At 45.6% G+C, this 15179-nt stretch overlaps 1 protein-coding gene across 1 annotated transcript in view; it reads left to right on the top strand.

Moving 5' to 3' along the window:
- EGFLAM (EGF like, fibronectin type III and laminin G domains) overlaps positions 1-15179 on the top strand; it is a 129776-nt gene that overhangs the window by 60429 nt on the left and 54168 nt on the right. The window contains exon 7 of the mRNA XM_059694912.1: positions 12661-12827. Coding sequence (XP_059550895.1) covers positions 12661-12827 — 167 coding nt within the window. The remainder of the gene's footprint in view (positions 1-12660; positions 12828-15179) is intronic.

Here is a 15179-nt window from a genome sequence, read left to right as displayed (position 1 = left end):
CAAACAAAAGTTGCCTCTTATTAAAGCTCCAGGCCAATGCTCTTCCTTAAGGGAAATCTACAATCCTGCTGTTGAATAGATTTGGTAGACAAAGGGAGTAGAAAAGATTCTAATTCTGGTTTCAATAATAGTTAAACGTATTACATAGGAAAGTCCTAAAACTTCAGCTTTCTTATGTACAAAAACTTAACATTCCTAATTTACCAGCAAAGCAAAATGTAATACTTCAAAATTTTGGGAAAAAATCAAAGTTTTTTAAAGGTAGATGATATGTGTAACCCCTGGCAAAACTGATATGTGTAACCCCTGGCAAAAATGATGGTTATCATTTAGTATTCATTTTGCATTGAAGCGTGCATTTTTTAACTTGTTTTAAGTCTGGCATTTTGGTAGAAGGTAGAAATGACAGCTTGTAGCCTTGTATGTACAAATGAAAGGAGAGATACGAAAAATTCATTGGATTTTTTCATAAGAATTGGGGCAGGCGGCCCTGTGCCTGTCACTTCCCCTGCTGAGGCCTCCATGCCTCTCATAGTTTGGGGTCTCCCCAAAGCAAAGCCTGAGACAGGGACTTGGGTGCAAGCCATTTATTTTGTTTAGAAGTAGGGATGAGACACGAGGAAAGTGAGAGAAGGAAGGAGGACACATCACCGTGTGTGACTCTAGCGCCTTCCATGGGCGCTTGATGCTGCTGAGATCCCTCTGAAGTGTGCAGAGTTCTTCCTCCGAAATGTCCCTATCAAAACGACAGGAGCCTCTACTCTCCGCCTGCTTTCTCCTCTGCTGATCAGGGTTTCCCCAGGGGTATACTTCTCACCTTCTAGGCCCTGCTGGCTGTGGGTCAAGGATGGCTCCTGGCAGGGAAGGAGCTGTGATAGGAGTGCAGCAGGTGCTTGAGGTTGGATGCGGGCCATGCCAGGAGGAGAGTCTGAGCTCACAGGAAGCTCTCTCTGTGCCACAGCTGCCGCCGAAATCAGAAGTGGGGCACCTGGGAGCTGACATGGGCCCCCAGGCGTTGACAACAGTATCCTTAGCTGCAAAACATGGTACAATGTGGTTAGGAGAATCAAAGGAAATCACATATGAGGAAGAATTTGTCAACATTAAAAACCTATAAAAGTGCCAGGTATATGTGGCTGTCCTGTACCTACATTTAATAATTATCATTTCTCTCCAGCAAAAATGCATTTGAATATTCTGAATTGTCTCTAACATTTGAGGGGTTTAGGCCCCAAATTCTTATGTATAAATATTTTTAAGTTATTCATCATCATAACAAACTGTTACATATCTGTTTTTTCTGTTTATCTTGAAAAATATACTTTAATAATGCCCTGGAAAGCTAGCTTCAAATGTAGTATTACTGGACATTTTGGAGTTCCAAATAGAGTATGGTAAAATGGGGAAGCCAACTCCTCTATTATCTCTTCCAAAATGTGTGACTGGTCACGTGACCTTATCTCAGCCCCCTCCATTTCCTCACCTGTAATGTCAAGTTCATGTGACCCTCATTGCAGGGCTGCTGTGCATAGATTTCACACAGTGTTTATATACAGTAGCCATGCAATGTGTTTGTTTCCTTCCCACCATTATTTTCCTTTTACAAAGAAAGAAAGTGAGACTCAGTTGCTGAAGTTGCTTTGCTGAGACAATGACTAGATGGGGACAGAATTAAAATGGGAACTGAAGTCCCCTGACGTCCAGCCCGTGCTCTTTTTACACAACCCACATCTCTTCACATTTGACCCACCTTCCGAGAGGGAAGGAAGTGTGAACGCAGCCCACCCGGAGTCCTGCTGGCCGAGGGCATGGGGAGCCTCAGCTCAGCTGCTGTTTGCTGTTGGACCAGAAAGAAAGCTTTCACAGCTGCTTGTGGCATTTACTGTTTGGCTGCAAGATAAATCCCCCGCATTCATCTGTAAACATCTCCGAGTCACTCCCATTACAGGTGAGGCCCGAGGACATGTGTTTAGGGAGAGCTTTCTTGTGCTCTAGCAGGAGTTGTAAGCAGCCTCAACATCTTTGGGGTGTTCAATCATTCTGTTTTCCCCAGAGAGGTCTGTTTAATGTTAAATATTGAAGTCCTTTTGCCCGGATACGGATAACCTCCTGCGTCTAACACCTGTGATGGGTCTCGCTGGGAGCCCAAAGGTTCTTGTTATATCCAAGAGGCAGGGCAAGGCTAAGAAATTGTCTAAATCAGTTTATGGCCAGAGGTTATCCTCAGATTCCAACCATCTTCATGTGAAGCTTCCATCTAGGTTCTGTCCTTGGAATTAGGTTCCGGTCCTTTCTCTGTCTTGGTAAGTACTTATATAGGGTGTCCCAAATTTCACACAAGATTTGAATTTTGCGTGAGCATTAACAACAACAACAACAAAAAATAAAAGCCAAATTTTACTTGGTTTATTGAATCAGATTCTAATATCTGCTGCCCTTTGATTTCAGTCCCTTCAATTTGGTAAGCATTACCAAGTACCAATTATGGCCCAGGAGCAGGGACAATGAAGACCATGGCTTTGCGTATGTGCCAGCAAAGCCGTGGAGGCCATTTACCTGATATGCTACTCTATACATAACCCTATACTGTATACTTTATGAATCAATAAAAAATTTACAATTTTTAATTATAAACCTTGTTTTCTATCAAAATTACTTCTTGCGTGAATTTTGGGACACCCTATACATCAGTTGCTCTTCTTATTTATGAAATGAGGATAATGGTATCAAAGGCATTGCTAGGAATAGTCTTTAAAAATCTTTAAAAATACTTAACTGGCTAATAAAAGATTAACCTGAGAAATTACACTAGACCAGGGTATGGTCTGACTGCTCATTGGCTAGTTTGATGATGTCTCAGGTAGACATTATATATTTACGATGCTCTCCAGAGACCTGGACTTGCAACCAAGCACATTTTTGTTCCTCATCCAGCTTCTAGTTTCCCCTAAAGTTGGCCCGAGGTTGTTCATTATCCTCCTTGCTAACAGTAGATTTTACATTTTTAATCGGTATAGAAAAGATTTGAAGAGGCAAATTCTAAGTAAGGCTGCAGCCTGTAACCTATTTTGCAGTGTTTTCAAAAATTTTACCTGCTTTCTTAAAACAGAAAAATCGTGCATTCATGATGAAAGAGAACATTTCCAAAGTGATACTGAAAATTTATTTGTGGGCAGTGATGCTTAGCGTTTGTTAAAATAAGAACCAAGCATAAATATAGCTACCTATGTTTTGAAATATTTGGGCTATAAATGTCTGAGAAACTTTCCTCTCTCTGCCTAAGAATTTCCCCAGGGTAAGTGTCTTTCTCATCAGCAAAAAATATATGTTATGGTGGCAATAAAAACCAAGTCCTGGAAAAATATTCCTCACCCCTGATGTTCCAAATGGAAAACCATGCTTCACATACTAGTATGCTATCATTAGACAGGTTAAAGGTGAAAACTAGTTTTCATTGAACTTACCTGTAGTTTTTCTGTAGTGTGACCTGATTTGTTAACATTGCTTCAGAGCTTTGCTATGTCAATTGCTGAAAGGGTAGATTAAAGTTTTCAGTAGCTGTCTTCAATAAAAATGTCTACCCCTGACTTTGCTGGTGTGCATGTGGGAAAGTTCACAATATTTCTGAGTATATTTTAGGGGCACAGGGTCAAGAAATGCGGATCTCTAAATCTCAGACTGAGACAGTTACACTAATCAATAGGAAGGAAAGGGTTTCTTTCTTTTCCCTTTCACACTTTTCTGCCTAAATAATTCCCCGATCCCTTGCAGATGCCTTCCATCATGAGACCTGGGGAATTCATCTTCACAGAGGGCTGTTTCTAAGCTGACTTTCACTTGAGAATCTCAAGATCATGCCCACGTGGGTGGGTTTTGAAAATTATTCACAAATTGACATTTTTGTCAAAAGTTGTCTGTTTCCATCCTACACTCTTTGTTCATGTACAAGTAACAAATGAACTTAGTTCCTCACAGAAAGTGACCCTGCATAGGCTGTTGCTGAAATGAGGACCCGGTCGGGGACGCAGAATGGGGGCTGGATAGATTCTGGGTTTTCCTTGAATATTTTTAAGGGATGATGTGATTTGAGTTATGGTTGAAGTCATAGCCTAAGAGAGTCAAAAGAAGTTTCTCATTCAGGATCAAAACTTACAGTCCGATTATTGGTTTCATCTCTCAGCTTTAAGTTTGTCCAAATTTGGGATCAGAAGACAAGCTCTGAGCTGGCTCCAATCCTTGGGACCAGTGGTTTGATTCCAATTCTCAGCTTCCTTACATATACTATAAGGCTGGGCCATTTGACCTCTGAAACTTGGTGACTCTGATTTTCCATTCTCATGACAAAGGCGAGGCAGTGTACACTGGTGGCTTATGTACAGGCTCTGGACCTAGGCTCTCTGGCCCAACCCTTGCCCCCACCACTGTTAAACCATGTGCTCTTAAGCAGATTGTTTATGCCTCAGACAGATGAATGGGGGTAACCATTTGCTCACCTCATCTAGTTGTGAGATTCAGTGAGTTGATACACATGACTTGCACAGAACAGCACCCAGCACATAGTAAGTGCCTCCTCTATACAAATTCTTCCTAATGATGGATTCTGTGATCGGTCTGGTCTGCTTTCCTGTAGAGCCATGTACTTTCTTGGCTAGAAATCTTTCTGCTTGCTCTTCTCTGCCAGGATTACTCTACCACCTCTTTGCCTACCCAGCTCTCATTCATCCCTCAGGACACTTGTGTAATGATCACCTCCTCCAGGGAGCCTTCCCTGAGCTTCTGCCCCTTCTTCAGGCTGGGTTAGGGATCATTTGACCTTCAGCTTCCAGCCTTCTGTCTTTATTTACAAATTGGTTCAACCCAACCCAATGACAAGCAGAGTTTCCTTCTCCACTCTATCCGTCTGCTTGTCATTGGGTTGGGTTGGACCAATTTCTAAATAGAGAGAGACGGCTGAAAGCTGAAGGTCAAATGATCCCTAACCCAGCCTGAATTTAATTTAATTTAATACCTAATCAGCCAGCATTTAATTTCCACAGTCATCACACTTGCAGTGAATTGCTTGTTCAGGTCCACCTTCCTCACCGTGACATGAGGGCAGTGACTCCCTTCCTTCTGTGGAATACAGCACCTGGCGTGGAGTTCAACATACCACATGTCAGGCAGGGGCCGGCCAACATTTGGACACAGGCGGTCCTGGGATTGCATCTAGAGAGTGCCCACAGCTCGCCAGAACCTGCGCAAGCAGCCCCTTAGCCTCTCTGCGCCATACTTCCCTCCGCTGCCCATGGGGATGATGACAGCAGCGACCGAGGAAGGTTGTGCCAATGGAAGGGCGTCTGCAAGGAATGAGCAGGGTAGCTCCCGGGGGATTTAGTTTGTGTTGGTTCTTTTTCTCACCCTCAACCACGTGGAAATGGAGATGTATTTCCACATGGGCCACAGGGGGTTCCATGAATCCTTTAGGGCTCATCGCAGAGGCCACGACAGAAACCGACATCCTGTGTCCCCCACTGCAGAAGTCAAAGCCAGGCAAAACCCCCACACGTGTCTGTGCACCCCCCCAGACCCCCCCCCCCCCCGACACACACACACAATGTTGTTTATTGCTTTTGTTTTCTTATCACGAAAGAATATCAGGATGTGGTGAAGCTTCAAAGAACACCTAAGTGCACCAGCCTAACAGAAAGTCCTGCTCCGGGTTTATCTCATATTGAATGCCAGCTTGCCTTCTGGAACTCTCTATAGCAGTGGCTCTCAACCTTGGCTGCACATTAGAATCACCTGGGAATCTTTTTAAAATCCTGATTTCTGGGCCTCATCCTCTGGAAATTCTGTTTCTTTGTTACTCATGTTGTGGCCTCACCCCATCACAAAGAAACATAATTTCTGGAGGATGAGGCCCAGAAATCAGGATTTTAAAAAGATTCCCAGGTGATTCTAATGTGCAGCCAAGGTTGAGAACCACTGCTCTATAATATGTGAGTGAACTCAGCTTTTTTCACAGCGTTTTACTAGCATGTATATCAATAATTGGACAAATGGCTGCAATACTCACCAGTGATGTGGTCCGGTGTGTTTTCCTGCCCCTAAAACTGTACAACTTACAATTTAAATAACTGTTTTTTCACCGTTAGTTAATTTGGGGGAGAATGGAGGAAAATCCAATTTCTTTGTAAGAAGCTATGCTTTTTAAGCCTAAGCCTCCTTGACCACCAGGAATAGCCTTAGAAATAAGTGAGAATGGTCTTGCTCGATGTCAGCTGAGGCTTCACACACAATTCCTTTTCCTTACCTTTAGTTTCCAAGTTGAAAATCTCAGGAGCACCTTGCAGACTCTGGGAACCCGGCCCCAGAGTTCCTGGTGTGTCAAGGTCACCCTCAGGGGCTGGGTGGGAGGGCAATTCTGAGTGCCTTGCAGAATCTCACCAACTGTCCTTCCTACACATCGATCCCTGAACGCCCCAGCCCCTCCCACCTCGAGCACCTCTGATGTCATCCCTGGTCAGCCTGTGGCTGGCGACATACACTGAGCTCTCCTGTAGAACAAGGCAGCTCTGTGGGAGCTGTAAATGGAAGTGTGCTCTTGCTCGCCTGGGACAAAATGCCAGCTGAGTTTCCTTCGCCACTCTGTCTGCTTGTCAATGGGTTGGGTTGAACCATTTGTAAATAAAGAGAAAAGGCTGAAAGCTGAAGGTCAAACGATACATTTTTTAAACCTGTGACTACTTTGTGGTTCTGGACTTTCCTCTGCAATTCATTTCAGTGCTGAGCGGCTCCCGTGACAGTGACAGAACGGAGGCTCTTTAAAGGGTCAGGTTCTCCTCACCTCTCTGTGTCGCCCCAGGTGATCTTGGGGATCATGCCTCTTCTAGAACAGGCTGCTGGCCTGCACGCTGCAGATCCTCAGCAGGTCCATGGATAGAATTTAAGGGGTCCCTGGACTTTGGTTGGACAAAAATTACATCTGTAGTTTCACCAAATCTAGTCTGCTGCTTAAAAAAAAATCTGAACATAGGCAACAAGCCACGGTGGTATTAATAATTGCTGACTTTGTCAGCATTAGAATCCCAGATGTTTTCTTACCCCATTACATGTTGCACACATCCCCAAATACTAGTCAGGCTCATCACTACCTTAAAATTATTGTAGTAATTAAATCTATTGTGAGGTATTGTTATTTAATGTAATAGTAAAGAAGTACATATACTATTAGTATATCATAATTTTTTGTTTTTATCATTGTTTTCAATATGATTGGTTTCCTTGGTGATCTTATGTATGTCATTTTATTCATTAAAAGTATTCTGAGCCTGGCCAACCTAGGAACCAGGAGGCACGGTTTGATTCCTGGTCAGGGCATATGCCCCAGCCGTGGACTTGATCCCCAATAGGGAGCATGCAGGAGGCAGCTGATCAGTGATTCTATCTCATCACTGATGTTTCTATCTCTCTCTCCCCCTTCCTATCTTTCTGAAATCAATAAAAATACATAAAAAATATTCTGAGAGAGGGTTCAGATGCTTCCTCAGACTATCAATGCAGCACAAACAAGTTTAAAGATTGCTGTTTTGGTGCCCAGCTGGCGTGGCTCAGTGGTTGAGCGTCAACCTATGAAACAGGAGGTCACGGTTCGATTCCTGGTCAGGGCATATTCCTGGATTGGGGGCTCGATCCCCATTGTGGGGTGTGCAGTGGCACCTTATCAATGATTCTCTCACATAATTGATATTCCTGTCTCTCTCTCTCTTCCTTCCTCTCTGAAATCAATAAAAATATATTTTTAAAAATAAATAAAGATTGCTGTTTCAGGCCAAGGGTTGTACAACTCTTTCTCAAGGGTCAGATAGCAAATATTTTATGCTTTGCCAGTTATCTGACCTCTGGCTCCACTATTCAGCTCTGCCATTGTAGCAGGAAAGCAGCTATAGACAACTAAACAAACAAGCGAGGTTGTGTTCCCCTAAAACATTACTTCTACAACCTGCCAGCTGGCTGAAGTTTGCTCCCCCTGTCTTAGGGCATCTTGTTATTCCTAAGCTGAAATTCTGAAGACGTTTCAGTTCAGCTCAACCACCCTTTATTTGACACCTACTATGTGCCTGTGTCCATCCAAACACATACTGGGAGTATCTTCCATGAGCACATTGTACACAGAGCTGCTGTTGCTCTGTCCTCCTCCACCCAAAGATGCTCTCTCCCTTTTCAGTTATCCAGACTCAAGGATTTCCATTCACATTGACCCATTCAAATAGAGCTCTTGAAATATGTCATTTTGCACTGGCTTCCTACTGATCCTTAGATGTATTATCTCCCAATTAGATTGTAAACTCCCCAAGAACTATATGTGTAGTTCCTTGAGCCTCCAGAATATAGCTTCTGTGATGGAAGCCCAGTTGATAATCATTAATCACTTGCCAATTGACTAGCCCATGGCAGCTGCCTACTGGGTTTGATGGTACCGAGAAAAACAGTTGTCCACGAAGGGTGAGGTTGGCAATGGGAGAGGTGTTTAAAATGCCAAAAGAAAAAAGGAATGAAACAGAAAAATATATCACCCACTGATTGTGCGACTTTGGATAAATTATTCCCTTCAGTGTCCATATGGGTCAAATGTGAGCCTCCACTAGACAAGTGACTCTTAAAGCCGCTGAGAATCTGATAAAAGCTGAGAACCTTTTACTAAGAAAAATACAATGATGTTCACACATAAGAGCCCACATGCACTTTCCGAGAGCCTTCAGGCACTTGGGCGAAATGATCTCTAAGATGCTGATAACCAGGTTGGATGCTACATTGCCAGGGGTCATGCTTCTTCCCTCCCCAATGTACCAGTGAGTGAGTCTTAATTACTTGAATCAGCCGATTGGGATTTGAGTAGCCCCTGCCAACATCTTGCTTGTGCCCCCGAACTCCTCTGCCCAGCCACCTGCAGAGGTGCCCCGCTGGTCCCTGGAGATGCAGGACCTGACGCAGCCCTGGCCCACTCTTTGGAAAAGTGTGTCCAGTGCCCATCTGCTGGCGGCTGCCCATCTTTACCTGGATGGTAGCACATTCTTCGTCTTCTTCTCTCCCTCTCGCCTTTCCACTGTTGGGGAAATTGGCAGGCAGAGTTGCTATGGTGATTTGACTGGCAGCTGTGTAGTTGAATAAAATAATTTCCTTTAATTGAAAAAGGAAGCTGTGGCTGGAGGGAGATCTAAGACAATAGTTTTGCCTAGTTGTCCCTTTCTCAACCTCCCCTTTGCACTGCTGCACCTGGAGAGACTCAGAACATTTAAATGCAAAGCCCATGAAAAGCGGAGGCCAGATGGTAAAGGTTTTGAACTGGTATTCAGGCTGCGTGAGCTGTCCTCTCACTCTATATAATGAAATGAAAGGTTAATGATTTTAATCTCTTATTTTGCTGAAAACATAGCTTTCTTTCCTGCATTAAATGAACGAATACAAACTAATCGCCCTTCCCGGGGAGGGGGTGTAGTTTTTACAGGACGATGGTGGCAGATGGTCGGGTGAACAATGGCATCTGAGAGCAGTTACAGGTCATTTCCTCTGGAAATGCCAGAGGGAAGCTTGGCAGAGACCAACAGGAAAGAAATGTTGCATCTCTTTCTGATCTTACTTTTAGGGCATTCCTGTGGCTTTCCTCTGAAGTGGTTTTATTAATTTTAGTTTGTAAATGTGTTTCCTTCCACTCTCTGAGGTTTCCTCTTGTGTGACAACGTTAGTTTACGTGAGAAGTCCGTCTTTAAGGAGAGGGTACCAAGGAAGAGAAACTGGCCCTGCTGCCTCCAGTGGGCATGCCGCGTGACCTCGCTGCTCCCCTGCGTGGATTCCTGTGAGAAGGACCCACGTCCCGCGTGATTCAGGGTTCAGGATCTGGAGAAGGGGCCACACGCAAATGAAAGAGACGAGACAAGAAATAATAATTTGGAAATATTGGGGGCCAGGCGGGCAAGCCCAATGCAAGAGAAAGAACTTTCACTGGTGCCCAGGCCTTGCCAGCCTTTTATTCAACTTTGGATACACATCTAGCTCTTAGGCAGACAGGTAATTGCGGTAACAGACAGACGATCTTAAAGGTCAGTAAATATTAGAAGGATTTACTCTGAGACTATTTGGTCAGGAAGTAGCTTGAGCCCCCATTGTCTGGACTAAACAATCGGTGCATAGCTCTGGCCCTGCCAGGGCTCAAGGTTCACCAGCGTTCCGGCTCCTTGTTTACACTTCTCTGCAAGTGAAGACAACGGGTGGCTGCCCACAACAAACCACTCTGCACAGTGAGCCTGAGGAGGCTTCTTTTCCTGGGCCGAAGGGCTCCATTTCACCTTGTTAGAGAAATCTATGTATCCTCTGAGCATCTCTTTCAGCAAAATGAGTCTCTATTTCCATGCCCAATAAGTTCATAAAGGACAAACATCAGTCTATTTTGCTTCCTGCCTTCTTCTAAACACCTGTGAGCAGAGGTGTTTAACAACAGAGCACCGGAGAGGTGATCAGGCAGCAAGCTAAAGGGTGGAGACTAGCCCCCAGCCACTGTCCCCCCAGGTTTTCATCCAATACCAAGGGTCTTCTTAGTCTGACTTTCCCCCATCAACCCAAGTTGGCCTCACCATGCATCCGCTGTGACCTCTGGCAAGTGACGTACCTGTTAATGCCTTAGTTTCCCCTGTAAAATGGGGGAGGGTGTTTAATGTTATTACCTGCTGCATAGGGTAGTTTGGGGAAATAAATGAATTAAGTTGGAACCATGCTTCGTCCGGTAGTGTCCCCTTACTCATGGTTTTCCTCTCTGCGGTTTCTGTTACCTGTGGTCAACCAGGACCCAAGAATATTACACTGAAGATTTCAGAACTAGACATTTCATACATTTAAAATTGCACATTGTTCTGAGTAGCATGATGAAGTCTCCCACTGTCCCACTCCGTTCCGTTGGGGACATTATTTACCACTTTGTCCAGTGTCTGCACGCTCTCTATGCTACCTGCCGGCTAATCATTTAGGAGTCGTCTTGGTTATCAGATCAACTGTTGAGACGGGTGAGAAGGGCAGTGCTTGTCGTTAAGTCAGCCTTATTTTACTTACGAATGTCTCCAACGAGCAAAAGCAGTGATGCTGGCAGTTTGGATATGCCAAAGCGAAGCCATACAGTGTTTCCTTTAAATGAGAAGGTGAGTACAAGACATTTGAGAGAGAGAAACCACATTTACATAAGTTTTATTGCACGTATATTGTTATAATTGTTCTATTTTATTATTCGTTATTCTTGTTAAAATGTGCCTAATTTATAAATTAAGCTTTATCAGAGGTATGTACGTAGAGGAGAAAACAGTATATCCAGGGTTCAGTACTATCTATGGTTTCAGGTACCCACTGGGGGAATACTGTACTTCCTAAGAACTTGATAAATGGTGACTATTATTAGCTATTAACACAGAACCTCCACTCCAGCGAGGCCACCCTCACTGTCCTCCTGTCACCCACAGTCCTTCCCAAGTGTCATCTTGCAGCTCTTATTACCCAGAATGCTCTGTTCTCCCACCAGCTGGGAAGTCCGCACAGAGCAGCACAGTCTGGTAGAAATGCAATGTGAGCGGTATGGAAGTTGAAATTTTCTAATAGTGGCATTATAAAGGTAATAAGAAATACGTGAAGTTAATTTTAATAACATATTTTAAACCAGTACATCCAAAATATCATTTCAGTATGTAATCAATGAGATACTGTACATTCTTTTCTTCCTTTAAAAATCCAGTGTACGTTTTACCCTCACAATACGTCCTAGCCCTATTTCAAGTGCCTACCAGCCAGATGCTGGTCGACCCCAGTGATGTGTGCAAGTCCCTTAGATAACGGCTAACATGTGCTGAGAGTTAACAATGGGACCAGGCACCCTGCTGAGGATGCAGATTTTATCTCTTCTTTACCACAGCCCTCTTAGAGAAGTACTCCTATTGCCCCATTTTACAGATGAGGAAAGAGAGACTTAAAGACGTGAAAGGGCAGCTGGCAGGATCTGAGCGGCTCCGTGCAGCTTTGCTTGTACTGTCACCCTCTGGGTGCTGCCTCCCCAGTGGCCGCTCTGAGTGAGGGTCTGTGCGCTCTCTGCACCTGGGAACAGTTCTGCAGTTTGACTCAGAGTAGGAAGACTGGCCACGAACAGAATCTGCCTGGTTTTCCCGTGGCGATTCCTACAAGTTAGTCACCCCATAAAACGTTTATTTGTTTATTTTGTGAACAGACTGTGAGCCCGAGGAATCTGAGCTCCCCTGACCTCGGGGAATGGGGCTGTCAGGGGAAGCTGGTCTATGAAACATCTGCGGGACAGAGCCTGGAAACGATCCCCGCGGGGGATGTTTGTGCATGGCCAAGGCTTGCGAGGAAAGGCGGCTGCTCCGTACAGGCTGCTCCTTACACGGTGTTTAAACACTAGCCCTGGAAAGGACCTGCCTGCTTTTATTGGCAGGGACTTAAAAACGACGGCCTATGATTGAAAACCAAGATGGGTCTCAGCTAGGGACCGTCCCCTCTCGTTTGCACAAGCGTTGCTTGCAGAGTTGAGCCAGCGGCCGGTGTGCATGGCGCAGCGCCTTTCCTCCACGGGGGTGGCGGGGGCGGGGGCTGACCGCGCTTCTTGCTCATCTTGTTCTTTCCTCCATCAAGGCCAGATTTCGACAGCAGTTGGACTTTCATCCAAGAGCGGATCCAGATGGACTCCATGGTTATCAAGGGCCTCGATCCGGACACGCTCTACCAGTTTGCGGTGAGAGCCATGAATCCCCACGGCCGCAGCCCGCGCAGCCCGCCCAGCCACACCGTGCGGACCGCCCGTGAGTACCGGGCCCTGGGAAGGACGCGCAGGGTTAAGATCGCCTCCTGAGGACCCACTAAGTGCCCTGCGGAAGGGCAGCCAGGGCCGGGCCTCCCTCGGCCTTTCCTGTGACCGTTTCCCAGCCCCTTGGAAGCCCTTTCCGCTGGGATTCAGGCTGTTGCTATGGACACGGGGTCAGCGGAGGGTTTATTTTTGCACCGTCCTTGGGGAGTGTGAGGTCAGCTTTCTTTCACGACCGCAGGAACAGAGCGCATGCCACGGCCTCCCCACACTTTTTATCCTTTGAGAAAATGGGTTCATTTTAAAATCACAGGGTTTAAAATAACGCTCCCAGACTCTTCGGGGCCAGTGTTCGCTTGCAAATCAAGGCCGCCAGGTAAGCCAGGCCCTCGGAGGACGGTCAGGGAGAACCAGAGGGGTCGCTGGTGTGCTGACACCTACGGGCGCCGATGGCAGACGGTCCTGTGGGTCCCAGCGCCTCTCCGGGCTGGGGGGCTGGGCGATGGGCAGATCTGCTGGGCGGGGCTTGGTATCTAGCAGATCTGCTGGGCGTTTTTTCAAAATGTCAGATTAAACTCTTATTACATAGTCTATAGTTTAAGGAGCTCCCCCATGATGGATTCAGGAGCCACTTCAATGACTTAGCCCTCCTTGCCAATCCCTGCTTAGAAATCTTTGTCTTTTGAAAGTGGGGGCACATGTACCTACAGCTGGGACCCTGTGTGGCGGGGCGGTCTCAGAACAGAAACTTTGAAGACTGTCATCTTTTCAGTTTTGCCAGTAAATTCCTTCAAGTTTCTGTCTGAAGAGCCCTGCTGTCCCCCTGAGTCCCCTGTCCCCAAGAAGGCAGCCTGCCCCACACTGTCGGTTGGCTTTCCATTGGCCGGTTCGGAGCCCTAGTTCTATTGGTTAGTGCATCTGAATAAACTCCTCCCCTCTCCTCACAGGACACCCACACAGCTGACTCCCAAGGTCAGGGCTCTTATCAGAGGTGGAGAGTCACCAAGTCCAAGGGATGTGGGCTCTTCTGAGAACAGCCCTTAGCCCAGCCGTGGGCAAACTACGGCCCGCGGGCCGGATCCGGCCCATTTGAAATGAATAAAACTAAAAAAAAAAAAAAGACCGTACCCTTTTATGTAATGATGTTTACTTTGAATTTATATTAGTTCACACAAACACTCCATCCATGCTTTTGTTCCGGCCCTCCGGTCCAGTTTAAGAACCCATTGTGGCCCTCGAGTCAAAAAGTTTGCCCACCCCTGCCTTAGCCTAACCTTGGGTGTCAGGCTTCTTCCGTCAAAATGAACTGTTGGGGGATCTGGAGATGGTGATGAGGACACACACCCCTACATACACAATAACGATGATCACCCAATAACTGCTAGGCTCCTCTTCCTCTTTAGAGTTTAGGAGCTAAAACTCCCCAGGCGTATGGCCAGGAATGAAGCACCTGCTTCCTAGAAATGTCAGCGATTCTATCTCCAACCCAAGGAGGGCCTCCTTCCACTCCTGCTGGCTGACATCCGCTATACTCTTTGGTTAAACTTTGTGCTGCCTGGCCCAAAATTGGGGTAACAGGGGCCTGACAAGCCTCAGCCTTAGATCTATCTGACTGTACTTTGAACGTGTAGTTTGTCTTTACGACAAGCTAGGCAGTCACACTGTGTGCTCACCCCACTCTGCTCCCACGCTGTGAGCTGACCCACACTCGCCTTCTGCCTTCCGTCCCTAGTGTCTCCTTCTCCACAGAGACAGACACGAGAAGGATGAGATGGCCCTGGATGTGGGTGTGGACATCAGAGTCGGGGGAGGGGATGTGGGTTAGGGCGTCCCTCGATCTTTCTCTTATTAAACTGAAGAATGGTTCTGGTCTTGGAGTTCCTGGTAATCATTGCCCCCTTGGTGGGTCCTGGTTTGTGGATTCAGTAGGATAAGGTATATGAAAGAACTTTACAGATGTGTAGTGGTTTTTTATTGAATTTATTGGGGTGACACTGGTTAAAATTATACAGGTTTCTAGTGTACAGTTCTACAATACATCATCTGTATACGGTATTGTGTGTTCACCACCCCAACAGATACGTAACGTTTCATTACAGTTGGTCTCCTGTGTGAAGTAAAATGTTATCATTTCAAAGTAATTGTGCACAGGGGAGGTGGCTGCCTCAGTGAAAACTCTCAATCATGAAATAGTCTTAAATAAATGTAATTTAACGGCTTTTACATATATACAGTTACTCACATCAGGAAAACAGAAACAGAATTTGTTAGATGGCCTAATCACAGACACTAAGAATGTACTGTAATCCGTATTTCAGTTGTGTTTTTTTCTCATGATCCCTTCCAATGT

The sequence above is a fragment of the Myotis daubentonii genome, chromosome 4, assembly GCF_963259705.1.
Source record: "Myotis daubentonii chromosome 4, mMyoDau2.1, whole genome shotgun sequence".
Classification (NCBI taxonomy): domain Eukaryota; kingdom Metazoa; phylum Chordata; class Mammalia; order Chiroptera; family Vespertilionidae; genus Myotis; species Myotis daubentonii.
The sequence above is the reverse complement of the archived record's forward strand: the minus strand, read 5'-3'. Positions and strand labels throughout refer to the sequence as shown.